Here is a 26,727-nt window from a genome sequence, read left to right as displayed (position 1 = left end):
AGCCCATAGGGGGCTAACTTTAGCCACACCATCAGGTTTGGCAGGAAAATAGAGCTGGGGTATAGTAAGAAAAAGAGGGAGGAGCGAGGAGGTGGCTGGGGGGATCGGTTTACTGATGATCCAAAATAGGCCGCAGAAGTCTTGGAATGAGATGAATTCAATGCCAACAGTGACTTTGGTGTCATGTGCGGACTAATATGGACAGACGGGACACGGTAAAGGACAACTGAAACGTCCCCATTTTACTTACTGAGTCTTTGTCGTGGCTATTTCTGTCAACTTTATATATCTATTGTGAGACTTCAAAGCCCAGTGCGTGATGGCAAAGTGTCGCTGCTTTACTGCTTTAATACAAACACAGATGGGACAGTTACCCCGCAATCAGCACGGCCCGCTGCCTTCTATTAATTAAAACTCCAGTGCTGCTCAATATCTCAGCTAACATTTCCTGAAGTCATCACCTGTCTAAATGATAGGTTTGATCTGAGGTTTGTGGCCATGGCCAGATCATTAGTGGCCATCAGGGTGTATAAACAGTTGTGAAACCTGAAAACAGTTGGCTGACGGACATTGGTCCAGGTCCAGCAATGACACACGACCACTGGGTCTCTGGAAAAAGTGACCGTGCATCAGTGAGAAATCCAAACAGTCCTTTTAATACTGCCTCAAGTAGCTGGAAATGCTCAGTGGAAAGAATAACATTGAAAGTGTGACTGGGAGCGGAACAAAATAGATCACAGAGGCCACCTTTACAGGGACTAAAGACAAAACAGGTGCTCACACCCAGGATAGTGAATCATTTTCTGTTTTACTGATTCAAGTGTAAGAAAGAAAAAAAAGAAACAGGCAAAATGATGATTGGACTAAATGACCAGCTTTACTGCCACGGGTGAACTAATTTGGGTTCCTCCTCGAGGTTCCCAGTATAGTTGCTTTAGGATAGGAGGACAGTGACCCACCCACTAAACCCCATATATGAGTATCATTGGCTGGCCATCAATCACACAACTGTACAGCTTAGGTATGTATGTATTGGTATCCCACGCTGGTGTGAAGCGATCCAGAGTCTTAGCTGGCTCGTGGACGTAGCGTTTCACGTGGCAAAATATGACCTAAATTATCTGCAATGTTTTGTAATGATGGAAAACGAAGCGCCCGATTGGCAAGGAGGAGGCAAAAAATGTGTTGTATGTGAAGCCGATAAGCAGCCAGCTCAGCTGTAGGCTCGAAGGTTGAAAAAAGAAGCGATGCAGACACAGAAGGAGAAAGACCGAGCAAAGACCACGAAGACAAGACAGCTGTACAGACTGAAATAGCCCTGCTGCCCTCCTGCCATTCTGTTTCTCAGCCATTTCGACCCCCTTCTAAAATTTAGCGGACTTCACCCTTCTTGGCCTGTGTTGCCCCCCAGCCAACTGTCAGTCCTTTTTTACCCTGTCACTGGTAAAATTGTTTAAATCTGTGAGGCAAAATGGACTCATTAGGTCATCAATAATAATAGAGCCCAAAGGGAAATGTTTCCTCGATCGGACAATTCCTGATTTAAAATGGAAATGTGGCCAACTTTCAGCTACAGATTAACTCAGGCCTTTTTAATGGCTGGCAGATTTATTTCTTATAAACACGCCAGGTATTATCAGCTCTGAAGTAATGAAGCTGTTATTAATAAGCAAATTTTATATCACCGTTTCACAGTTTCTTTCATTCTCTGTCCTCGGTGAAATTTGTTCGGGCATGTTAAGACAGACGTGTCAAACATAAGGCCTGCCAAAGACTCAAATCCAGCCCACTGGAAAGCTTTGTGCGAAGGAAAAACTCTGTTTTTACAATGTGTTCACAGTAAAAAAAAATCAACAAAAGAAATTTACATTTTCTGTGAATTAACAGAAAATTTCAGTCTAGTTTTAAGCTACCAGGATCCTTTCTGTAATTGAACACATTTATTTCTTACAGTTTAATCCCAAAGAGTCGTGCGGACACATTTCTTTCATTTGCCACAGCAGCATTTCTTTAGTAAATGTGTAGTTAAACATTAAAGGACAGAAAGAACAGTTTTACTGATCCAGCCTCCTTAAAATCAAAATGTGGTGTATGTGGCCCACAGTGTAACACAGGCTTGACATCCATGTCTTAAGAGGAAGGTTTTCACCTGAACTGGTTAGCCATAGTATGTCCAGTATAGAGACAGTAGACTAGCTGGAGCAGATGGAGGTCATATTTCAGGTGTGTGACTTTATAAAAATGCCAACTTAGGAAATAACATCATTGCAGTGACAAACAAAGGTTAATAAAACAGATGATCATAGATCATTTATTGACTAATCTATGAAAAAGTAAAAAAGAAACAGCATGTTTCTGGAAGAAAACAAATATAACTATGTCAACTATATATTACCGACACATTTCTAATCCAGTGCACGTATGCATGATAAAGCTTCTCTATAAGTTAAGGGTTAGAAACAAAGCCAACTTTTATCATTCAAAATCTATCAAGTTTTCTTCCTGAACATTCGCACCGCCGTGTCCTTTCTTTGACCACATGACAATCAGTTCCTTTACTTCCTTTCCATAATCTTCATGCAGCTGGTTAAAGTCGTACTCCCCAATCGTCTGAAATGGATCAAACATAGGCACCGCGTTGGCATTCTTCTTCGATCGCAGTTTGGGTGATTTCTTACTGGCCGTCTTGGATGAAATGGTAAGAGCTTGTAGGTTTGGACAGGAATTCGGGCTGGGTGCTGTTCCCAGTGCAGATGAGGTGCAGGTGTTTGAGGTCACAAAGACGGCAGCAGGCTGGATGGCGCTGAAATTTGGCATGACAAAAGGTTTGCTTGGTTTACTGGAGAGTGCACCAACTGCATCTGAAGAAAAAAAACAGTGAAATATAGAAATTAAGGAGCTGAATGCACATGAAGAGAAAGACAAAATCTGCTCATGCTGCATGTGTACGGCAGAGCTCCATCCACTTGCTCAATGACGCTTTAATCTAACCTTTAACTCTACAATCAGTGGGTGATCTATTCCGGCTGTGGGCTCTGGAATACTGAGAATCTCTTACTGATCACTACATGCTCAGAAAATGTACACAAATAAAGAACTGTGTCGTACATGCTAAGCAAACAGGTGCTAATCCAAGTTTTTTCTGTCAGTTTTTCTACATGATAAAAGAAATGCTGCTTTAGGCTCAAACTGTAAGAAATAAATATGTAAAATTAGCTCTGACTGTGTTGTAATTATAAAATGGAAATTTGGGGGAAATAACAGAATGTCTTTTTTTTCTTTTTACTGTGAACCTGCTGTAAAAACCATTAATGTCTATAGCATACAATAAAAAAACCAAAAAAACAACAACCAAGAAATCCATGTTGTTTCATTGTTTATCTGTTTCTTTATTGACAGTAGTGTTACAGGAATGACCGTGGGGGAGGTATTTATCACTTGGAAAAGCTGTAATCTTTAAAAAAAAAAAAAAAAACAGTTAAAAGTTTAACATTTAAAGTTGTCCTTCACATTTTCCGAAGCTCTATAGTGGGCCAGGTAGGAGTCTTTGGCTGGCCGATTCTGGCCCCTGAGCCTTATGTTTGTTTAACACCCCTGAACTAAAGCTTTAGTTTTTTGTTTTTGTAAAACCTCTTTAATTGATCTTTGTGTCTAATTTTAGTTTAGTTTTTATTAGTTTCAGTTTTAGTTTTAGTCTTTTTTTGATTATAGCTGTAAGAAGGGCGCGTGTCAGAGGTGGTGGTTGACTCAAAGTGTGTCACAGAATTCTATCACACAGAAACTCTGGATATTTCCTCTATATTTTCATTTTTATTCACAAAATCATTTCAGTTACTTATACTTCTTTTCAAAAATCTAGTTTTTATTTTAGTCCTGTACCTCTCTCTCTCTCTCACACACACACACACACACACAGATAAATGTATTTTGCCCGAGGATTCTTCAGTGTACAGACTAAAGGAGCTGGAGATCGAACCATCAACCTCCCAGTTGGACGCCCGCTCTAGCACCAAACATAAATCTAGTAGGCCTACGCTTTCTGTTTTACGAGAGCTTTATGCTCACACCTCATGGTCAGGACATCAGGTCCATAAACGGATTCAATGACTGATATTAACTTAATTACCACTTAAGTCAATTACTACTTAACAGGTGAAACTAACCGTCATTTTAGCCAGTTTTTAAGCAAAACGCCCCCAAATCTGTGAGAGCATTTCAACTTTGTTTTAATGAGACGTGTCTGTATATGACATGAGATCGATTTTGTGGTGGCTATGAGAAATTTATGACCGATCTTTAGAACAAAAGCAGAACGATCAATAACAAATATTAACAATAAAAACTTGGTTGAAATGAACTGTGCTCTCATTACTACTCTGTTAATAGATAAAACATCAGTAGTGATCATAATGATGCGACTGATGCTGCGAGATCATAATATGTGCGTGTACGTGTGTGTGTGCGCGTGCGTGCGTGCGTGTGTACAGTATGTACCACAGTGTACCAGGTGTCTGATGTAGACAGTGATGCAACGCCTCTCGCAGCTGCCCTCCAGAACAAAGGCTGCTCTCTTTAGCCCCCCCTCTCCCCAGCAAAGATAAACCCGCTCCATCTTTCTGCCCTCACCTCTGTACTTCGACTCCATGTCCACTACAAGCAGGGCCAGGTAGCTGTGGCTGGCTGACAGCAGGGCTTTGATCCAGCTCTCCTGACTGGCCTGGTTCTCCGCGGCAAACTTGTACGTCCGCAGCCCCGGCTCGCTCCACACCAGCGAGAAGGCGAAGTTCTCCTCGGACTCGCACAGCTGGACGGTGCAGCCCTCCAGAACAATCACTCCGACCAGATCCCGGTCGGTCTGCCGGTCTTTGTAGAAGAGGAGGTTCCCCTTCAGCACGAACCAGCGCTTCTGATAGGAAGTCTTGATCTCACCCTGTGTGTGTGTGTGTGACAGTTGTGTTTTACTGACTGCTGTACAAACGCCTTGTGTACTCAATTTCTTACATAACTGATTTGAGGAAACAGGCAACCCAGTGGGAGGTGAAATGTCACAGAGATTTTGAAAGCTGAACTTAAAAACAGTTTTAAAAAAATCCCCTCTGAGTTTATTTACTTTAGATAACCTCACTACCCTTTCTGTTTGTTTTTCAAAACAATACATTAATCAGGTTCCCTGTAAACCTGAGCCAGGGCGTCTTACCTTCTTGTACAGGTACCCTTCCTTATCCACAGGTGAGTTGCAAGATTCAAAATAGGTGAGGACTTTTTCATCAATCTTCATTTCAACATCTCAGTGTGCCCGGAGCAAAATCTGCCACGCACACACCACAGATCGAAAGAAAGAAAAAGAAAGACTTTATGTACTTCCTCATGTTATTGCTGTGACTATTTATAATTATGGAGAAGTTATGTTAACAATATTTTAATGACCCATTGTCGCCCAGCGGCCAAATAAGCGCCCTTTTTCCGCGTTTTAAACAAGGAAATGCATTCATATCTCGGCGTTCATATTCAACAATAAGAATGACTGCTTTCTTTTCTACAACAGAAACTTAAATACAGTCGTGTTTCGCTCGTATTCAGCCGAAAACACGGCGATCGCCATGAATAAGACGAGTTTTTTTTTTAAGTAAGGCGTTTACGCGCGCCTGTAGTAACACAAACTTACTCAACACCAGTCTCCGTTGGCAATACGCCTAAAAGTTGAGAAACGGAGAGGCCGATGAGTTTCTCATATCCACATGGTTCTTGTTTACTCACCTCTGTGAAATGGGAAAATGAAGCCGTTCCTCTGTGAGCGTCTGAGTCAATCAATCGCTTCCTGGTAAGGTGAGCGCAGCTACACGTAAACACTTTAAATAAATGGGCTGGTCCCCGGGTTTTATCACTTAGGCTAGAAACCCTGTCAGTTTACCCAAATCAGTTGTAAATGTGTCATACTTGTAAAATCGGCTCCTTTGATGCAGCTAAAAGCAATTCAAATGCTGAAGTTTGGCACTGCTGTTGTGTAATTCAGCGGTTTCGTCTTGCAGAGGGGCCCTCTTACAAAACCTGCATTGCTTCACGCTGTTTTTATTTAAAAGTACTTTAAAATTTCATACGAATGAGGATCAAAAATCGACCTTCTTGATTAATGAAAATGGTCTTCTTGATTGGTGAAAACCTGATAACATAAATGCACACAATGAACGATAAACAAAATTATAGTGTTGTGCAAAAGTCTCGAGCCACCCCTGATCCACAGTCAAAGCTCTTTTGTGGATGTTGGATGTTACATTCTCTGTGAAGGTGACCCCACACTGCTCCAGTAATAATGAGGTCCAGGCTCCGGGGAGGCCAATCCACTGTGTTTTTTCCATCCAGGTGCTTCTACTGTGTTGGCAGTGTGCTTGGATCATTGTCATGCTTAAAAGTGAAGCTGTTATCAAGCTGATATTTCCCACGTGGAATTTTATGGTGGATCAAATCTGATGGTAGTTTTCTGCTTCCATAATTCCATCATATGATTGTTGGGGGTTTCTCCATATTATTGTAGGGCCTTTACCTTACATTATAATGCAGCTTGAGGTAGCTGTTGTTGTGATTTGTGGAAATGCAGCTCCAGACATGACAGAGCCGCCACCGTGTTTCAGTGACTGTAAAGACTCACTGTTGAGTCTCCCTCCTGACCTTTAGCATTTTAATTCATCACTCCATAAATCCTCTTATGTAAGGAAAGCATTTTCAGATATTGTTTATCTTCTGTGGATAGTTTTGTAAGTCTGCTACTTCCTAATTTCTCCTCCACTTGTCCAGTTTAAGGACACACTGCACACCACACTGTTATGTCAGGGTTTTGGCTAATAGCTCTTTGGGAATGAGCCGGCTGGTACAAAAATGCAATTTTATGCCTGTTAAACTTTTATCTTTGGTAATATTTTATGCCGTTAAAATATGACGTTTTTAGGCCACTAATAACTACAGACACAATTAAAAACGGATTTTTTGCTAAGTTGTCTGTTATGTGTGGTTCACCCCTTGAATTATGCACATTTTTACGCTTTATAGGTCAGTGTTAAGTGGCTTAACAAACAAAGGAAAACATTTCCTGTGAAAATGTCCAAATACAAAGACTGGACTGGAGTGAAAAAGCAGCGAATGTCCAAATAGAAACCTCCAGAAAGCCTGGAGAACTCTTACTCAAGACCATTTAAAAAATGACAAAAAGTCTGACTGCTTGGAAGCAAAACATAAAGAAACGAGAGGTGGTTCAAGACTTTTTTGCAGTACTGTTAACATAATGCATATTCTCTCGTGGCATTTGAATCTCACTTGTGCCAGCACCTGTGGTTTCTCAAACGCTTCTGAGTGAACCGCCGCTTCAGAAAACAATGTTGATGTGCAGATTGCTTTAGGTTATGTGGTCACTGTTGTTTTTAGCAGAAAAACCCTGCTGACACATGCTGTGCAAAAACTCAAGTGGGTGCAAATGTGATAATTACTTACACAATACACTTGTGGCTGCTGACCAGTCTGCTGAAGAACAGTTTGCTTAAAATGTCACTCACTGAGCCATCGGTAATGGTAATAAATTAGTTTATTGCCTTTGCTTCACAAACCAAGTTTAACTTGCAATACATATGTCCAACCATCAGAAAGCCTTTAATCAGTCTGGAAAGTCGGGTAGCTTTAATGACAATCATGCAATTCAGATTTTTAAAAGGTTTCTCTGACATTTACCGAAATGACGACACATTCTGCAGGTGACCGAAAGAGGTCAACTCGTCGAGTTAACCTCCTTTTCAAACCAACGTTTCACAGGAAACTGTTATAACGGAGTCAGACCTAGAAGACACATCAATATAGCATTTGTAATGCTGGTAGCATTGGAGACAAAGAGGCTCCTGCACACCATCTAACTTGCAAGAACATATTTATTTCCTTTTTGTATAGCCAAAACTCTGTGTTTTAAACACTTTGCTGCTTCATTTCTTATTTAGATTATTTCTTACACGTTTCCATGGGTTACAGGCTGCAAAACCCTAAGATCCACTGAAGCAGTGCAGCATGAGCTAATGAATCACTTACTAATAAGTTACAAATTAATTTTCATTGTGAGTACCATTAGAGTTCCTCTCTCTTTGTGGGTACAGGCTGTCAGCTGATAGAGTAACTGTTTTTAACATGACCTATGAAGCGGTTATTTCAACACCTGGCCGGTATAAAGGCAATATGAAAGGTAGAATTTAAGCTAAACAGCATCATCAGCCTCGATCCACCTTGGTGGTTTTTAAACTTCTGAATTACATTTTTTTTTAAAAATCAAACTATGTTAAATTTCACTTAAATAAAGGTGAATTTCATCAGTGCAAAAGCATCAGCAAAGTAAATTTACCTGAGTTTTATATCATATATTTCACCTGGTTACCCATCTCCACCACTGCTTCACCTAATTTAAGTGGCCACGAATACCACAGCCTGCTCTACAGCAGCACAACACAGCACAGTACTGTACACTGGATGTAAACACTGCTAACATAGCAGTTTAGCCTGCACTGAACTGTGTAGTATTTTCATACCATTTACATAACACAAAATGATTCCAATTCAAGTTTCACAACTTGAAATAACCGTTCAGCTACAGCAAAACATCCTGCACAGATCTAGCTTCTGATAAAAAAACCAAAAACAGAACAAGAACCATTAACGTAACAATACATGTAAAACTTTACATTTCTAGCTTGTCAACTGTCGCTCTCTGAGTTTATAGCTTTTGAAAATAACCTCGTCATCCTCTTATTATTTTTCTCCATCTCTGAGTGATCTTATTACAGATTCACTTTTCTCTCTCTGAAAAATAGCAGCTGTATCTTTAGCTTGCATAGCCAAGCTGCACAGACAGTTTGTGTGTTTATTGCTGAGTTCTTTGAAATTACCTGCCACTTTAAACACAGTTACTCCATTTATGCTACAGTACTCTTCCTAAGTAAGTATCTCCATGGCATCAGCTGGAAGGACGCCAGACTGCAGCACATTCATTACTCATTAACCGAAGATGTGGGAATGAAACTTTAACCCCTGCATGTTTCCATGGCACAGAAGCACAATCACAAGCATTTCATCATCTTCTTCATAACTTCTGCAATTCTTTGTGGCATGCAGGATATCAGCTTTTGAGATCTGCATGATCAGAGCTCTCAAGCCGATCAAAGCTTTTGGGCTTCTGCTTGTCCACTCATGGACAAGTCTCAGTTGTTGTGTCCTTGGGCAAGACACTTCACCTACCGCCTACTGGTGATGGCCAGAGGGGCCGATGGTGCGATATGGCAGCCTCGCTTCTGTCAGTCTCCTCCAGGGCAGCTGTGGCTACAACTGTAGCTGCCTCCACCAGTGTGTGAATGTCAGACTGAATGAATAGAGGAACTGTAAAGCGCTTTGAGGGTCTCGAAAAGCGCTATATAAATGCAATCCATTATCATTATTATTATTATTTCTTTGACTATCCTACAAATGTCCTCCAAGCCCAACTTCTTCCCGTGATCCAAGAGCAATCTGGTGGCAATTTTCCAGCATGATGGAGCAAAGTCCATCAATAACAATCCCCTATGAGCAAGCACTTGGTGAGAGGAAAGACTTCCTTTTAGCAGGAAGAAACCGCCGGCAGAACCAGGTTCAGGGAGGGGTCATCTATTTGAATCTTATAAAATGCTTATTATTGTTCTTCATAATATCATAGAAACATGTAAAAAAATGCAAATAATCGAATTTTTTCAAATGAAGCAGCAGTGTTTATGAAACATTTGGGCACAACCCAACTTTTAGAAGTCACATTCCCTCGGAGCTTCACAAGACATACATATAAACACATTTTTAGCATACATAAGTTCGATTAGATTTCACAGGCCATACAAATGTATCGCTGAAGATTTACAGACTCTAGTTTCTTTACAAGCTGTTTCAAATGTAGCTCCAATAAAATCTTAACATCTCTCGATCTAAATGAAAAGCTCACATTTATATATAAACCTGCATGCTTTTGTGCCTTTCTTTTTACATTTCTAGCTTTATTCATTACACAGGGTGTATCAAAAGGAATAATCTGTTGTCAAAGTGCTTTAACTGTTCAGTCGTTCACCTGTAATGACTGAAACACTGTTTCTTTAAAAATACAGCCTTTCCAAATTGGATGACTCTTTTGATACACCCTGTGTAAACCACACTGATGCCCGGTGTTTATTTATATGTCCTGTGTAGCACCTTGAGAATGTAATTAGCTGAAAGGTGACAGAAGCTTCCTGTTTAAGATCCTTCTCTTGAGCACTGACATATATATTCTTGCAAGTTACAACAATGCATGGAAGCCCATCTGCTGCCGTCTGTTATTACAATTTCAACACTCGGTTGAGTTGTGTCACCAAAGTAACACTGCACGGATATGATATACCAGATATATCAGATATAGAGAGTATGCATTTTTTTAAGACTTCCCCTATTTGGTTAAGAGGGTAAAAAACAGACGCCTGGCTTCTCCATGCTTAGCGTGACAAACAAAGGAGCCTTCCAACAGCTCCAGTTAGCAACAATTTAAATACACTGCAACTGTTTCTAAAACTAGGATCACAGGTCAAAAATCAACCTTTAAAAATCTCTAAAAAAGAAACAAAAAACTCTGCTGATTTTATTGATGTGCACTCGACTCAGTGCTGTAATCACTACCGCTGCTCCTGACACGCTTGCTGCAACTGCAGCGTCTCTCCGATGTGGATCCTCTGGTGTCTTTTGAGGTTCTCCCCTCGACTGAAGCTCTTTCCACACTGGCTGCAGTAGTACGGCTTCTCACCCGTGTGGACCCTTTTGTGTTTTTTCAGGTCTCCCGCCTGACTGAAGCGCCTTCCACACTGGACGCAGCCGTACGGCTTCTCTCCTGTGTGGCAGCGCTGGTGGATTCTCAGGTTCCCCACCCTGCTGAACGTCTTTCCACAGACCACGCACAAGTGGAAGCCGTCTCTCCTGAGGTGCTCCATCCTGATCTGTCTGCCGTCCAAACCGGCCCTGGTGTTCTTTGCTAATCCATGCCTCCTGTGTGCCATGTGATTTGAACGAACAAAAACGAGTCCATAAGGCTCGGCGCTAGCTTGCGGCCTGAGGGTCTCGGTAGAGGTGTGACGAGAGGAGTTGCAGCTTAAATCCATGCAGCCGGTGTACTGAGATTGAAGACATGGTTGTTGTGATGACATGCAGTCTGTGGGCTCTGATTCACTTTTGATAGCAGCCATGTTTAACCCAAACAGTGCGCTGGAGTAAGGGTCTGCGCCGGCGTCCCTGGTTTCAGACGGCATACGCTGCCCCTCTAAGTTGTGCGTTGCATCTGCCAGCTGTACTTTGTGGTGGTCTGTGGACATTTGCGCCAACTTGGACTCAGCTTGTGTCTGAATACCGCTGTGGCTCTCTTTTTCTTTAGTCTCCTGCTTCAAGACATAGTTGAGCTGGTTGCTGTTTTGCTCTGCGAGAGCAATAACATCCGAGTCATGCTTCTGAATGATGCGCCGATCCTGCTTTGCTGTTGTGTCGCACTCCTCTGCTGATGGCCCACTTGTAGTCAGGACAGCTGTGAAATTTGCAATCATGAATAAGAGACCTTAAGCAGAACAAAAATGTTACATTATCTGTAATAATAAATTCCTCACAAAAATTATATGTGTTCTCATGGGTGCTTTCTTTTGGTATCTTGTCCTGGAGCTCCTGCAGTCTCCTCTTCAGACTCTCGTTCTCTCTCTGTGTCCTGGCTGTTTTCTCCTGGTACTCTGACACCGTCTCCTTCACCACCTCCAGAACCTCCTGCACGGCTTCGGTCAGGAGTCTGGCCACCCGGGCGTTCAAACGCTCAAGTTTAGACATCCTGAAATGAAACACCACTTATGAGAACACATCTGTTTTTATATATTCATTAAGGAGAAATGTATGATAAGCAATACCGTTGATGCTACCGCTAGGTGATTACACTCATCAACCACCTAGTTAGGTACACCTGCTTAACTGCTCATTGTGGGGAATATTTTTTTGACCTCCTTAATACCAACCAAGCATAATTTAAACACCACAGCCTACCCGGTAATAAAATCTATGCTATGAAGAATTAAGGCAGTTTTGAAGGCAAAAGGGGTCCAACCCGGTGCAAACAAGGTGTACCTAATAAAGTGTCCAGTGATTGTATATGACAGCACTGATGGGTGCAGTTACCTGTTACTTCAAACAACGAATTAGAGCCACCTGTTCTTTCAGAAACCAGTGATTACCTGTCCTGTTATTAAACCGTCATGCAACGCAATCAAATGATTTCCTACTACACTTCCATTCAGCTACATTCACCTTATTTTGGTCCGAGATTTAAAACATTGTAAACAGGTAAAATGATGGTTACTCATCTTCTAGAACCTGAAATACGTGGCAGTGTTATCTTGTAACTGTTACTAATATCAGTTTTAGATACGAGAATATTTTTAAATCTCCAGGAGTACCTGTAAGCTAGTCCCGAAGTTAGCTTCGTATATCAATGTTTTCCGTTTAAACATCCCAGAGGTCCAAACACTTGGTCATAAGGCTATCGTGTTAGCAAAAATATACATAAATAAATCAATTTTAATGACAAGTAATTTATCCTATCAAACTTGTAAAGATAATTTATTTAAAAAAAAAACTGACAACATGTAACAAAGCAGATCCACGAACAGCAAAAACAATCTTTAACATCCGGAAGCAGAACTCTGATCACGTGTGCAGAGGGGTTGTTTTCAAAATAAAAGTCCGAGTGAAACGCTTCTGTCTTCTTCTTATCATACAATAAATTGTGATATTGTGAATTATTTTGTTATATTAGGCCATCCTGAACCCTTAATTGTTTTGTGACATGACAGAGCCAATAAATAAAATATCACATATCTATATCTGAAGTCACAACAAAAGCATGAATACTGTCTCTGCACCTCAAGAATTATTACAAGAAGCCAAAATTAGGACCCTAATTGTAATCTACTCCTAACAGTGGCACATTATAAAGAGATCAAATTATTTTTTGAAGAGAACTGAGTTCATCCTATTGCTGAGGTCCTCCAAAACAGTCTCAGTTTCCCATCTGGGTCTTTGGTAACATTAATAACCCATACCTGCTAAAGAAATATGTTACAACATCACAGAGTAATCAAATTAAATAAGTGACCCTGAACTGAATAAGTAGAAGAGATCCCAATTGGTGGATATATTTTAGAAATGAGCTGTGGCTTCCAGTAGGTGCCTTTAAGTCTGATGATTCAGAACAATACAATTTTGGTTTTGAGACTGATTCAAAAGAAATTGTGCACCCGTCTCAAATATTGCAATGGACCACACAGAAGGACCAAAAGAATTTGATCAGCTAATTATTTTATTTGGAGATCACAATACAGAAACACACTACAGACTCCATGCTTCAAAATCTAGTAATGGAACAAACAAAATCTGACCAACAACAGCAGCTCAGGAAAACACAAGTGCTCCCTAAGAGGCAGTCTATTCTGTGAAGAAGGCGCATTAACCTCTTTATATGTTTTTAGCTGACCTCGAAAAACCCACCAGCCTTCACAGATGAGTCTGCTGGTGCTTCTTTAAGTTACTTGAGTGACTGAAGCTTTTCCCGCACTGGCTGCAGGCAAACGGCTTCTCTCCTGTGTGGTAGCGCAGGTGTACTGTGAGGTACCCCGACTGGCTGAAGCGCTTGCCGCACACCGAGCAACAGTACGGCCTCTCCCCTGTGTGCACCCGGTTGTGTTTCTTATAGTCACCTGCATGCCTGAAGGTGCGACCGCAGAGAGAGCAGCTGTAGTGTTTTCGGACGTTTCTCTGCAGTTTCTCTGCTGAGGACGAGCAGCCCACTTCTGTGTTGGTTTGGTTTTCTTCTCCGGCATCGTTTGCACTGATGTGTCTCGCTGGCTCCTGTACGTCACGTTCTGAATCAATGTAGAAAACTGCAGACTCACCTCCGAGTCCTGCAGTGCTCGTTGATGGATCGCAATAAAAATAATTCACAATACGCAAGCCATCGTTATCTGATGCAGGCTCTACTTTCGTTTTCTGGTCATTTTCAGAATGCAGAGGTGCAATGAAGGGTCTTTCGTGGTTTAATAGTGAGGCTGACTGTCCATCATGTGTCTTTGTTTTCAGATTTCCCAGGCTTTCTGTTGCACGGTCAGGGGAAAAGCAGGAAGCACCTAATGACTCAGTGTCTTTATCAACAGGGATGACCACCTCTTCTTTCTCTTTCATGTCTGCTGGGATGGATGCAAACATTTCTGGCACAAATCCTGCAGGAAGACACACATTAAACTACTTTAAAAAAGTTTAAATCCAGCTGTTTCACCACTTGTACTCACAGCTGGATCCTTTGTTTTCTTACCATTGCTCTCCAGGTTAATTCTGTCTTGCAGCTCCTGCAGTCTCCTCTTCAGACTCTGATTCTCTCTCTGGGTTCTGGCAGTTTTCTCCTGATACTCGCACACAGTTTCTTTCACCACATCCAGAACCTCCTGTACTACTTTAGACAGGAGCTTTTCCACTCGAACATTAAGGCGCTCAATTTTGGCCATCTTTAAGGACTAAGAAGACAAAAAATTAAGGAGCATATTTAACAGACTTTTGCAGGATGCAACATGTGTTCTGCACATTTCCACTTAGATAAATGAAAGAAATAATGGCGATTGGATATTTATGCAACAAAGAACAACAACAAAAAAAAATAGCAGAATGTATTATTTAAGAGGAAAGCAGAAAAAACGGGAGTGCATTTTTACTACCAGTTATTAACAAGCCGAATGCTCACATACCTTGAGTTTAATGCGATCCCATGAAGCATGCGCAGTCTCAACAGCCGCTCAAACTGCAATCGTGAATTGTTTAAAATATTAACACTCATGCAGGTAATCGTTTCCCTTTAAAATGATTCCTGCAGGTAGATTAAAAATGGCAGCCAGTGCGTCCGCCGAACATCTTTGTGTGAAGCTTTTCCTGCTGTAAACCGGGTCAGGTGTTAAAACGGTTTAATAAACAGCGCGATAGCAATAAAGCGGCAGCGTCCTCTTCATGGGTTTGAAGCGTTCCTGAGGCCCGTTGCTGCCACCTACTGGTAAGGGCTCAAAACATAACACCACAAAGCTGTACTGCGTTTACTAAAATTCAAATATACTGTACCTCAAACATGCACTATGAAAAATGTGTTTCTGTTGACTGTCCTATGGGCTCAAATTGTGGTCATAAATATTTTGTACTTGTAAATCAGAATGCGTATATATATTTGTGCATCTGCAGATAAGAATTTGTGTGTGCGTAAGAAAAAGATTTGTGTGTATAAAAATATTTACACAAGTTACAAGTTGTTTTTGTTAAGGTCTGGTTACAGATACAAAGCAAAAAATATATATATAAAAAATACGTGTGAAACTGCACTCAAGTTTCAACTTACAAGTACGAGTTTTGACCCGAGTTTTCTTCCTTTCAGCTGATTGGTCAATGTCTTGTCAATCACAAATTTAACTATCCAATCAGAGAACAGATGACTACTCTCAAAGGATAGCCTGTTATATCAAACTGTAATGTGCACAAGTCTAGAGAACAAAGAAACACCAGTCATGTCGTATTTTGAGGTGCTTTATAGTCACAACATGCTCCACAAGTTCAAACTCTGCTAGCTTTGTTTTGTATCTCACGAGGTAAACAACGCAGAGTCACAGTCACAAGTCGTTTCAGCAACTGATTACACTGGCACAAATCAAAAAAAGAAAAGAAAAGTGTTCTAAGGTCTGAGTACACATCCAACCCTTTTCCCCTAAATTCATTTTTTGTTTCAAATGCACATTAAAAGAAGCTGTTACAAAATGGCAAAAAAAATATTTACAAGCTAGTAAACTTATTACATTAATACATTAGGTCTTTGTCACATTACATTTTTCGCACAAAAACTCATGAATGAGATAAAGGCAGTGTTGTGTTCATCGTTCCCCCTCCAGAGCAGTTTCTTCGAACAAGCTGAGCAGGTTCTTTGGTTCCAAGCTGGGTCGAGGAGGTACGACCTCCTCCACTTGGACCCAGTTGCGCCCACGCCGCTGTGAGGACTTGGTGGATGGAGAGTGTAAGCTCTGGAAGGGGTCTGCGTCCAGCTCGGCATGTATGGGACTCACTTTAGGTGTCAGTGTGCGGCAGGAGCCATTAGTGTGGATGCTGGAAGGGGTCTGAGCAAGTTTACATGAGAACCAGCCACTAAGATTTGAGTGAGTGGGTGTGTGGGCAGGACTCTGGTGATAGCGCATTGGCGAGCCCGGGAGAGGCGTGGATGTGCTCTCTACAGACAATCTGGATTTTACCCTGTGACATGAAAACAAAGGAAGATAAAAAAGGAGAGTTAAACAGAACAAATATACTCACTTAAAAATTTTCTTCCATCCTATTGATGCGATAATTCTCTACCTTTGTGAGAAGGTGGGGGACAGTTCTGGGTCTGTGGGATGAAAAAACACTGCATCCTCTTCTGGGGTCCCGGAGTCAGTATGCATGGCACTGAGAGGCAGGGTTAAATCCCTGTCCCAACTGTCTTTAGGAGGAGTGCAGGGAGCTGGATTGTTCCAATGAGGGAGGAAGGGCAAGCGAAAGAAGGAGAGGAATCTACACCCAAAGGAGACTACGATCTATGAAGAAAAGAAAATATAGAAAAATGTATTTGTCAAGGTTGAGGAAAGTAAACTTTAAAGGCTGAAGTTTGGAATTGGCCAGGCTAAATTAACTTCAGGACTGATTCACTGGATTAGAGATTTTCTAACTGATCATCTGAAAAGCTTTGTATTAATCATGTTTTATTTGGTGAAACCATTGTTAGTACGGGGGATCCTCAAGGGTGTGTTCGATCACTATTGTTATTTTCTGTTTAAATGACATGCAGGGAATGTGAAAATGTTAAAATATGCTGATGATTGTCTTTTGTTTTTATAGGAACTCTAACTATTTTGTTCAGGTTCATAGGTTGAAAGAGAGGTTTAAATCTTGTTATTTGTTGATTAATGTCCACAACACGTGTTTCACTTGAATAACACAGACCCGATGGACAGGTTTTCCACTTTATATATATTGATGGCAAGATCAACTTTATGATTAATGCTTTATCCATTTACAAGGAAGCTAATCAGAGATTCATTGTTATCAGGACGTCAAGAGGTTTCGGAGTTAGGCACAACGTTTTGGAAAGAGTTTGTCAGCTTGATTTTACGTTCAGTATCTCAGCCTGGTTTGGTAGCCTGACTGTGGCAAACAGGAACACAATAGCAAAATAAACAGGATTGTCAGAATTTCTGGAAAAATGATTGGTTGACAACAAACTTTATTGGCTAAGCTGTGTCATCAGACCATCTTCAGGAAAGCTCGGTCTATTGTTGCTGACCGTGAACACCCCCATTATTCTGACTTTGAATTAATGTTCTCAGGACAACTTTATAGGATCCCTCTAGCTAAAGGGGTATAAGGGATCATTTGTACCAAATGCAATCAGCATGCTAAATAATAAGATGCTGTGGTGTATTTCTATAGTTGTATTGAATTTATAGATATGCATATCTATGAATGTGGGCCGATATCTCCCAGGATTCATGAACTGATTGGTTGATTTGTGGCTTGGTGAACCGAAAACAGCTGCCCATTATGTGGACAATAAAGTTATTCTATTTTTAATGCTGTGGCATCCTTACAAGGACATTTTACTAAACTGTTAATCAAAATAATCAATCCTAAAAGATTAATATTTAAAGGATTTAGTGATTCTGTTACCTGACACAGGGAGGCCAGTGTCAGCATCGTCTCAGCAGCCATAAGATACATGCGTCTCCTCCACCTGCGTTTCCTAACAGAGGGGAGGGCAAGAAGCTCAGAGACTGTGGGTCTCTCAGACGGCTCTGGGGCCAGCATCATCTGTAGGACTGTCTGAAGCTCCTCTGACAGGCCTGCAATCACACATGGAAGTTTAAAAGAAAAATCATTATATCAGATGAGGAAATTGATGAGGCCTCCTAGAGCAGATCTCACCGTTGGTAAACTCTGTGGGGAGACAGCCTCGCCTGAGCTGCTGCCACCCCTCGCCACCATTTGGAACCTCGATATTACAAGCAAGCTCCAGTATGGAAACCCCCAAACTAAATAAAAAAGGATGCGATAATATTTAGACACTTATTTCAAATCAGATCAGTCACATCTGTACATAATGAATCACATATGTACCTGAAAACATCTGCAGCAGGTCCATACTCCCCACGCAGCAGCTCGGGGGCCATGTATCTGGGATCACCCTCCTGAACATCGTCCTTTGATTTCTCCCCTGCAGCTCCCATCTGTTTGAGCTCAAGCAGCAGCCCGAAATCGCCCAGCTTCAGACGACCAGAGGCGGTGATGAGGACGTTGGCGGGCTTGAGGTCCAGATGCACGAAGCCATGAGAGTGTAAGTGCTGCAGTGCTGAGAGGAGATCGCACAGGTAGGCCCAAGCAGCAGGCTCGTCTGTTTACAAGCAAAAAACACAAGTCAGCATGAACGAGGATGTAGAAGTTTTATACAAAATCACAGCTGATACAAACTGTTTTTGGGCAGACCTGGGCCAGGAGGCTGGTTCTCAGCGTGATGCAGCAAGCTGGTGCTGCACAGCTCTGTCTGGATGTAGAGTCGGCCGCACTCCTCCCAGGCAGCCACGAAGTTCAAAATATGAGGGTGAGGACACAGGTGCTCGTGATTCCTGGCTTCCCTGACGCTCCGATTCCTCTCACTGTTACCCCTGAAGCGCTGAGCAGAGCGTTTGACTGCGTACTGACGACCATCTCTGTTGCTTTGCACCTGGAGAGAGAAAAGAAAATATCCAGAAATTACAACTTTTGGAAAAATAAACAAACAAATACTTAAAATCCTGAATTTTCCAGTTTCCTTGATGTGAAGAAACAGCAACACCAAATATATTATGTTATTATATAGCCCTCTTTATTTAAATCTGTGTTTTGCTCACCTTGTAAACTTCTCCAAATGATCCCCTCCCCAGCAGGCCCAAGTTAGTAAAGCACTGATTGAAGTAGGACTGCTGTTTGCTGGGATCATACGCAGAATTTGGAGATTTACTGAGGGAATTAGACAGGGGTGTCCAGGGGGATTGATGCTGAGGAAACATTCTGCTCAGCGGGGGGCATCCTTTAGACGGTGGCAGCGGAGGCAAAGAATTTGAGAGACGAGCAGGGGAATAGTAGGATGAGTTTGACGTAGACGACGAGGAAAAAGGCAGCCGGCGCTTTTTGAGAGAGAAGGACTGCTCCGCGTGGGAGAAGTGGGTTGGAAGAGGGAGAGCCACCCTCGGCACTGTAGTTTCCACCGCCACAGACATTGTGTCGACCTTTTCTGTTCTTTACTATAAAGACAGGAAGCTGTAACAGTCAAAAGTAAAAATTGTAAACATAAGCAATACATACAGCTACATATATGTAGATGTGGTGAGAATTTTACATACACTCTCTTTTCATAGTTGAATGATTTAACAGCATACATCTTAAGTGGCTGTAAAAAAGAAGAATTGGGTAAACGAGTTTGGATTTATTTTAGATTTTCTCTAATACACACAAGGTCAAGAGTATATTCCGCCACTTATATTTGGTTAAATGTCCCTGAGCAAGTTGCACCTCGATTAGACCCCTTTGGTACCCATCAACAAGCATCTGGCATAATTGTGGTTGGATATCTGACCACTCGTCTTGACAGAATTCATTTAAATTAGTTGGTTTCCTGGCACAGACTCTGCTTTTAAGCCTAATCAGTACATTTTCTACAGGGTTGATGTCAGAGCTTTGGGAAGGCCATTCCAGGTTAGCCTGCTTTATCCATTCCTAAACCAGTTTTGATATGTAATTGGGATCATTGACAACACAAGTGAACACACAGGATTACAGAAAATCCCAAATAAATTCAAACTTGTGCACCCAGTTTTTTGTTTTTGGTAATTAAAGATGTTTGCTGCACAATCCTTCCACCCTGGAAAAACAACAGTTCAAATAAATCATTAAAAGCTCCAATTCAACATGGTATTCATTCCCACATTGGGTATTTATAAATTTCCTCACCAGAACTGGAAGTTGATTTTTTTCACAACTAGTGCTCAGTTTTAATGGTTTCTTTTCATCTAGTTCTCCACAGAGCAAAGGCAAAAAGGTATTATTTATGAAGACTAAAACAAACAAACAAACAAAAAAATGGGTCTTTCTAGACTGATCCCCACCCATTTAGCACTACTCCTGGTACATCTGGTTTGACAGGTTGTAGAGCTTTTGTCTGATATCGGTATCGGCACAGTCCTCTCGATCCATTGATACTAAACCCATTTGTAGGAAGACAGGTATTCCTTTTCCCAGCCCAGCCCCTGGCGTCAGGGGGAAAGTAAAGACCCGCTGATAAAACACAACTGATTAATTTTTCCAACATAACTTTTCGCTTTGTTAACGTAACATTACTCGAAGCACAAATACTGTCCATTAGTTTATAGCAATGACAACTGTCACCGCAGCTAAACACCTGTGGCTAACGTTAACCCCGGGCGGAACAAAACAAACATGACAACACAGCCTGATTAGCTGGCTAGCCCGCGAGAAGATAACTTACTCTAACTGACATTTTATATTTAACTATTTAATTAAAGCGGAATTAAAAAACGTTACCTCGCAGACCATAGTCCACTTTTGACGACAGGTTTCAAAACAGCGGTCTTCTATCCAAACCCTGCGCGTACACCCTTCAAGCGTCAACCTACCTCGCGCCAAATTCTGAAACTCTCACGTAGCGCTGCGTAGCTGGTCTCCGTGAATACGGAATGTACGAGTTGCGCATGTACATTGCGCAATATCCGAGAGCAGTGCAGTCTGGGCTTTTGCTGCAAAACACAGAGCTGGCGTAACTGGCTAGCTAGCTGACCACTTGAAATGGTAACTTTAATATTATTGCCGATTAGTTCGGGAGAGTCGTACGTAGATTTCGACACTCTGTTAATGTTCGGCGATGTGTTCAAACGTATTAACGTGATAATAACAGCGGATACTGTTGGCTATAGAAATGTTAATTTCACTTTTGCTTTGCTAGCTTAGCCTTTCCATCCATAACCGAGGGGGTGTAGCTAGCGAGGGAACTTAGCTCAGCTAACCATGGAAATGCTGTAACGCTAGCTAGCTAATTAATCCAGGCAATATCATGTGGTTAGCTGAGTGTGTACTGTATTTGTCAGACCTATTCCGTGTGTTATCTAGGGCTGTTTTCCACCGAACTATCAAAACAGTTGACGTGTCGGCTAATATCGCGCTAGCCCAGAGCTACGTCTGCTTCACACTGTTCACTGTTATTTGCTAGCGTATGAATAAATGAAGTGACACTTATCAGAATATCTATTACAGAATCCGCTATCAAATTTTCATGTAATATAACCTTTTAAAAATCTTCGCGTTTACTGTACAGTCAGGTTAGGTGTTTAAGCAGTTTCGGATAGGCATGCAATATTAACGAGTTTCGTGGCCTAATGAGATGTTTTGTCTAGTAAAACGGGGTTATTGTTGGTCATAATATATATTTACTCAAGAACTATATTTTTGTGGATAGACGTTCTTAATGTGGAGTAACGTTTCATAGAACCCAATCCTCAACTTCTTGGTAAATGAGCAACTGTAGCTGGTTTTTACATTGTGTGCCCCCCTTTTTTCCTTTCAGGACGTGTTCTTAATGATCCGGCGTCACAAGACCACAATCTTCACAGATGCCAAGGAGTCCACCACTGTCTATGAGCTGAAGCGTATTGTCGAGGGAATACTTAAAAGACCACCCGAGGACCAGCGACTCTACAAAGTGAGCTTACAGCATCAGAAAGACTAAATGTGCACTTTAATTTTGCCAGAATGTAGCCAGTGTTAATGTTAACATTCACAGTAGTTGAATATTACCCCAACAAACTTCAACCTCATGGTAAATATTGGTAATTATTGACCTATTTCAAAATTACCATTGAATAGGAAATTATCAGAAAAATTTGCAGTTGTGGAAAATCTATTTAGATTCTTTTACCTATGACAGATTTCTGATCCCTTTCAGGCAGGTTTTTAAAAGCTGGCATCTGATGTGGGACATTGTTCTGTGCTCATATTGCTTGATCTCAAATAGCTTTTCTAACCTGTGGAGTTTCACAAGGCTCAAACCTGGGCCTATTACATCCTTCCTTTAGCTGGGATCGTTCAAATCTTTCGGGGGCATTACTTGTCATGTCCATGCTGAAATGTCTTTTAAGCCTCACCAGCTGGATAGACTGTCCACCCTAGCTAATTGTTTATAATGATTTAATGTTTGGCTTTCCAGCAGTTACCTTGTTTTAATCTTCAGTGAGACTGAGACCAGGATTATAACTCCTCCTAAAATATATTCAAGAACCTGTCAAGCGATTGCCTCCTTTTGTTCATCTTTGAAGTCTAGTGTTTGTAATCGCTCTGTAATATTTTATGTCATTTTCTGGTTTCTTTCATTAAAGGAAGATTTCCAAATTGTAAGCTATGGTCTTCCATGCTGGACTGGAGAAAATTGTTCATATATTTGTGTCTTCGTGCTTATATTACTGGAACACCCTATTTACCCGCTTAGATTAATCATCTCTTTCATACCTCCAAATGATAAAAAATGTTGCATCCAGACCCTAATACAGACGTGCTCACATTCTCTTTGTTTTATGCTCTTTACGTCGGCTCACAGTTGATTTTAGAATTCGTTTTAAAATTCTCATATTTACATACAGAGCACTAAATCAAGCTCAGACTACTAATCTCAGTTTCTCATTAAACACACTGCTTCGCACTTGCTCAAAATACATTAGTTGTTCCTCATATAAGATTGTAGACTGGGGTATAGAGCCTTTCAGTCTGTGGCAGCCAAGACTATGGATCAGTCTGCCACTCCAGCTATATTTAGCTCGCTCTTTAGACTTCATGGAAAAGTCGTTGAAACCTTTTTGGTTTAAGTATTTAGATTGTGTTGTAATATTTTTGGTTTTGTATTGCTATTGAACTATGTTTTAAGTATCTAATATATTTTATTGTGATTATTCCCAGTTTTCACTTGTTTTCCTGTGCAGTAATTTGTAACTCTGTAAATAAACATTGCTTACTTAAATATTTTCTATCAGAAACACGCTCTGCATATTAGTTGGACTATCTTCTTATATTCTGAGGTCATGATATTTTTGTATTACAGGATGATCAGCTGCTAGAGGATAGCAAAACTCTGGGTGACTCTGGATTCACCAACCAGACTGCCAGACCTCAAGCCCCAGCTACAGTCGGTCTGGCCTTTCGTATTAATGGTATGTTGTGGTTATGCTGTTTGTTTGGTTTTAAAGATCAGGGGTACACTACACAGCAAAAATGAGTACATTCCTATGAACCATTGCTTAAATATCTTAGTATAAAAATCATTCTCAGAGTTGAACTGTCATGTATTTACTCTTTATTTAAAATCAGAACAGTTTAGAGTTACAGTGTTAAAGTAGCGGTGTAGTGGTTAAGACATGTGAATGACCTTCTGAGGAGACACAAATCCTGCCTCAGGGGGTTGCAAGCTTGTGTACTGCCAGTGCGAGCCCAGATAAATGGGAGGGTAACGTCAGGGAGGGTATTTGGTGTAAAATCTGTTCTAAATCAAACATGTGGCTCCCTCTATTAAGGCGGCTTCTTGGGAAATAAGGGAGCAGCTAAAAATACCTCAGTTTACTTTATTAAAATACGGGCTTCACTATAGGAACTCACCTATAGGAAACACACGTTTTATTACTGAGATAATTTGAGATGTCCACCTTTACATTTGGTGGATGATACCATTGTTCCTTGTTTTTATATAGAGATGTTCTTCCTTTCTTTAGAGACAGTTTCTTTAACATGGAGAGCCTGTGTTGTTCTCTTTTTGTCTTAAAAATACCCCAGTAGTGTTTTCTTGGATTTGAGTCAGGCAACATACTTGGCCAGCTTATAGTTTCACTGTTTTCTCCTTAAGGAACTAATGTGTCATGTTGGCAGTCTGCTTTGTTCATGTCAGACGCGCTGGTGTTTTTATGTGAACCTAACTGATTTATTTCCATTTGAGCAAAGAAAGGACTCAAAGTATTCGCAAGCAAGCTATCTTTTTATTTCTTTAGGAAGGGTGAATCTGAAGTTTTTGTTCTGAAGCTCAAGTGAGGGTTTTTATTTATTCCCCAGGTTGTGATGCTTGGAAATTGACATTGTGCAATCTCCTTCAAACTGTCACAGAAACTCTGCTTTCCTCTGATAAGTCCTGTGCCAAATTAAAGGCATTTTTCCTTTTCTTTTGCACAGTTACATTATATAAGTAGTGCACTGGCCGTAGCATCATTCTGGGAAGACAGACACTCAAGCACTGTTGCTTGTTCTGTTGGCTAAATTACTTCCTCAACATGTCTTCAAGTTCTCCAGAGCCCTGATAATGAACTGATCATTTGATTCAGGTGTGTTGACCCAGGGTGATACCTAAAACCTGCAGGACACTGGCCCTTGAGGCCCAGAGTTCCCCACCCCTGTTCTAAAGTATTTGAGTTGAAGATTCATAAAAGGTTATATGCTACATGTAATCTTGGAAACAGTGTAATTATTGAGAAGGAATAAAATTTGAGAATCAAGTGATGTTCTCAGTTCTGATGTGTACTAAATTTTCCTCTGTCATAAAGAGTAGTTTTCCGTTTTACCAAGAAGTATGACTCTTTTTTTTTTTTTTTTAATGTTAGTAGCACGACTGGTGGAAAACGTTTGTGCTATTCTCTTTTAATAAACCATCACTGATCTCATTTAGCAACAGTGTTTTTCAGTAGACAACCATGATGAATGACTGACTAATCCATTCTTTTGCACTGTAATCTGTGGTCTTCAGCACAACAACATGTCTACTTTTCTATTTTTTAAAAAAATATATATATTTATTTATTTATTAGTCTTTTTGCCTCTCATACTGTATTTATTTAGGAAATGAGAGGTGGCTCGAGACTTTTGCACAGTACTGTAAATCGCATCACTGAATGAGTGTATTGTGTGTCACTCAAAAGAAAGCTTCAAGGTAACTTCTCCTTCAAAACTCATTCCTTAAAAATTAAGGTGTGATTTTATTCTGTAACTAACTCAAGAAGACTCATTGTAGATTTTCAGCGTGGATTTACCAGCAGTTATATTTAAGAGCATGCACAAAGGGCCCTCAGCGGCATTAAAATGTGTTGCGTGTAACCCGAGTCCCCGTGCCTTAAAGCTGTGGCTCAAATTATGCACTTCTACCTTTAAGTGCATTGAGCAAAGCTTGTCCTTAGTTACACGAGCATGAATCTGTTTTGAAGGATTTTCCCCTGGATACACTTGCTCTACAGTAATGATTCATTTCAGCAACCTTTTATTATGTGCAGCCACATTAAACTCTGCTGTCACGATGGAGCTCATGCTTCCTTGTCTCTGTGCCCTGCAGATGAGATGTTTGAGCAGCTGCACATCGAGGCCTTTTCCAGCCCCCCGGAACTCCCTGATGTGATGAAGCCTCAGGACTCTGGTAGCACTGCTAATGAACAGGCAGTGCAGTGATGGCAGAGGCAGGAAGCGAGCATCGGCGGGAAGGATGGAAGTGGCAGTGTGCAGATTAACTGCGGTGAAGAAGTAGCGGGGTGGAGGATGTGTAAAATAGTTTCATTTGATTGGATGGGGACGTTTTAGGTAACCAAGCCGATCCATGTTACCTTCATGTTGTCATCTCAACATCCCCCCCACACGTTTTTGTTGTTTTTTTTGTTTGTTTGTTTTTTAACTCTATTGATTTCCACATCACATGCAGTTCAGCTCCTTGAATTTGCTCCTAAGCACCGAGTGAAGAAGTTGGTTTGGAAAGTGTGATTGTGTGTATGCGTGCGTGTGTGTGTGTGTGTGTATGTGTTGAGTTATTCTAATTATTATCATTAATATTTTGGAAAGGGTGGAGGCGTAGTTGTGTGTCACAGTGCTCTAGAATTAACATGCATGGGTAAGAGTCCAGTGTGTGAATCAGCAAATGCATGAACAAACTCAAAACAAAGGCTTTACATTCACAGAAGCAGATAGACCTACCACTGATTCGTTTCTCTGGTCTGATTCCCACTTTTCGTTGTACATTTCTGATTCGATCGTAAACCAGGAAGAATGTCTGTAAGATAGTTGCGTTCATTTTTGTTTTCATCATCATTTTGTTTCTTCGGTTTGTTTCACGCGTTAGTCCCTTGTTGTGTTTCACGCACTGAGACCAAAGGCAGGTACCTCTTGGACAGCAGAGGGATTATTTTTCTTCTTCTTTAGTTGTTTGGTCAAAGGATATTCTGTCTGTGACATACAGTATATACACAGGAGGAGCGTTTCTTGTGTTAAACTTTTCATTTTGTAAATGCACACATCACAAGTCACCAACACTTACGTGGCATCTTCCCCTTATTACACATGCATAGCCTGTAACTGTGATCTTGCTTAATTAAAAGTTTTTCCTGTTTGGTTTTTTACTCTGACTGCTTTTTGATTTGTTTGTTTTTTTATGTTTTTTAAGTTTGTGTCAGTATTTAATGAATAAATCAGTAATTCAGTGTATTGATCTGTGTTGGAGGCACTGGGCAGGGCTGTAGCAGTGATTCTTAC

At 40.9% G+C, this 26,727-nt stretch overlaps 5 protein-coding genes across 6 annotated transcripts; 1 reads left to right on the top strand and 4 right to left on the bottom strand.

The window, feature by feature from the left end:
- Positions 1-2,400: 2,400 nt before the first annotated feature.
- Positions 2,401-5,801, bottom strand: LOC146626651 (sesquipedalian-1-like). Of its 2 annotated transcripts, none has more exons than XM_085361404.1 (4): positions 5,758-5,801; positions 5,198-5,308; positions 4,627-4,930; positions 2,401-2,861 (listed from the first exon to the last, which is right to left on the bottom strand). In XM_085361404.1, the coding sequence occupies exons 2-4, from the start codon at positions 5,276-5,278 to the stop codon at positions 2,476-2,478; spliced, it is 771 nt and encodes a 256-aa protein (XP_085217530.1). In that variant the 5' UTR covers positions 5,279-5,308; positions 5,758-5,801; the 3' UTR covers positions 2,401-2,475. The 2 variants fall into 2 exon arrangements, with proteins under 2 accessions (XP_085217530.1, XP_085217531.1); XM_085361405.1 differs by lacking the exon at positions 5,758-5,801 and adding an exon at positions 5,666-5,755.
- Positions 5,802-9,916: 4,115 nt separating this feature from the next.
- LOC146626650 (uncharacterized) lies at positions 9,917-12,699 on the bottom strand. The gene is made up of 3 exons (XM_085360707.1): positions 12,495-12,699; positions 11,664-11,875; positions 9,917-11,584 (listed from the first exon to the last, which is right to left on the bottom strand). Exons 2-3 carry the CDS (start codon positions 11,872-11,874, stop codon positions 10,689-10,691), a joined length of 1,107 nt encoding a protein of 368 aa, XP_085216833.1. The 5' UTR covers position 11,875; positions 12,495-12,699; the 3' UTR covers positions 9,917-10,688.
- An 853-nt stretch (positions 12,700-13,552) lies between these two features.
- LOC146626649 (uncharacterized) lies at positions 13,553-14,963 on the bottom strand. The gene is made up of 3 exons (XM_085360709.1): positions 14,832-14,963; positions 14,405-14,603; positions 13,553-14,312 (listed from the first exon to the last, which is right to left on the bottom strand). Exons 2-3 carry the CDS (start codon positions 14,592-14,594, stop codon positions 13,591-13,593), a joined length of 912 nt encoding a protein of 303 aa, XP_085216835.1. The 5' UTR covers positions 14,595-14,603; positions 14,832-14,963; the 3' UTR covers positions 13,553-13,590.
- Positions 14,964-15,992: 1,029 nt separating this feature from the next.
- On the bottom strand, positions 15,993-19,400 carry pkmyt1 (protein kinase, membrane associated tyrosine/threonine 1). Its single transcript, XM_085360706.1, has 7 exons — positions 19,032-19,400; positions 18,628-18,865; positions 18,262-18,535; positions 18,070-18,176; positions 17,815-17,987; positions 16,468-16,685; positions 15,993-16,365 (listed from the first exon to the last, which is right to left on the bottom strand). Exons 1-7 carry the CDS (start codon positions 19,398-19,400, stop codon positions 15,993-15,995), a joined length of 1,752 nt encoding a protein of 583 aa, XP_085216832.1.
- A 1,521-nt stretch (positions 19,401-20,921) lies between these two features.
- Positions 20,922-26,727, top strand: LOC146626647 (elongin-B-like). Its single transcript, XM_085360705.1, has 4 exons — positions 20,922-20,985; positions 21,758-21,892; positions 23,282-23,390; positions 25,544-26,727. Exons 1-4 carry the CDS (start codon positions 20,983-20,985, stop codon positions 25,654-25,656), a joined length of 360 nt encoding a protein of 119 aa, XP_085216831.1. The 5' UTR covers positions 20,922-20,982; the 3' UTR covers positions 25,657-26,727.

Source organism: Diplotaxodon limnothrissa, linkage group LG8 (genome assembly GCF_057381915.1).
Source record: "Diplotaxodon limnothrissa isolate DT_005_m linkage group LG8, D_limnothrissa_male_GT1.1, whole genome shotgun sequence".
NCBI classification, from domain to species: Eukaryota; Metazoa; Chordata; class Actinopteri; order Cichliformes; family Cichlidae; genus Diplotaxodon; species Diplotaxodon limnothrissa.
This window is presented reverse-complemented; position numbering and strand designations above follow the sequence as displayed.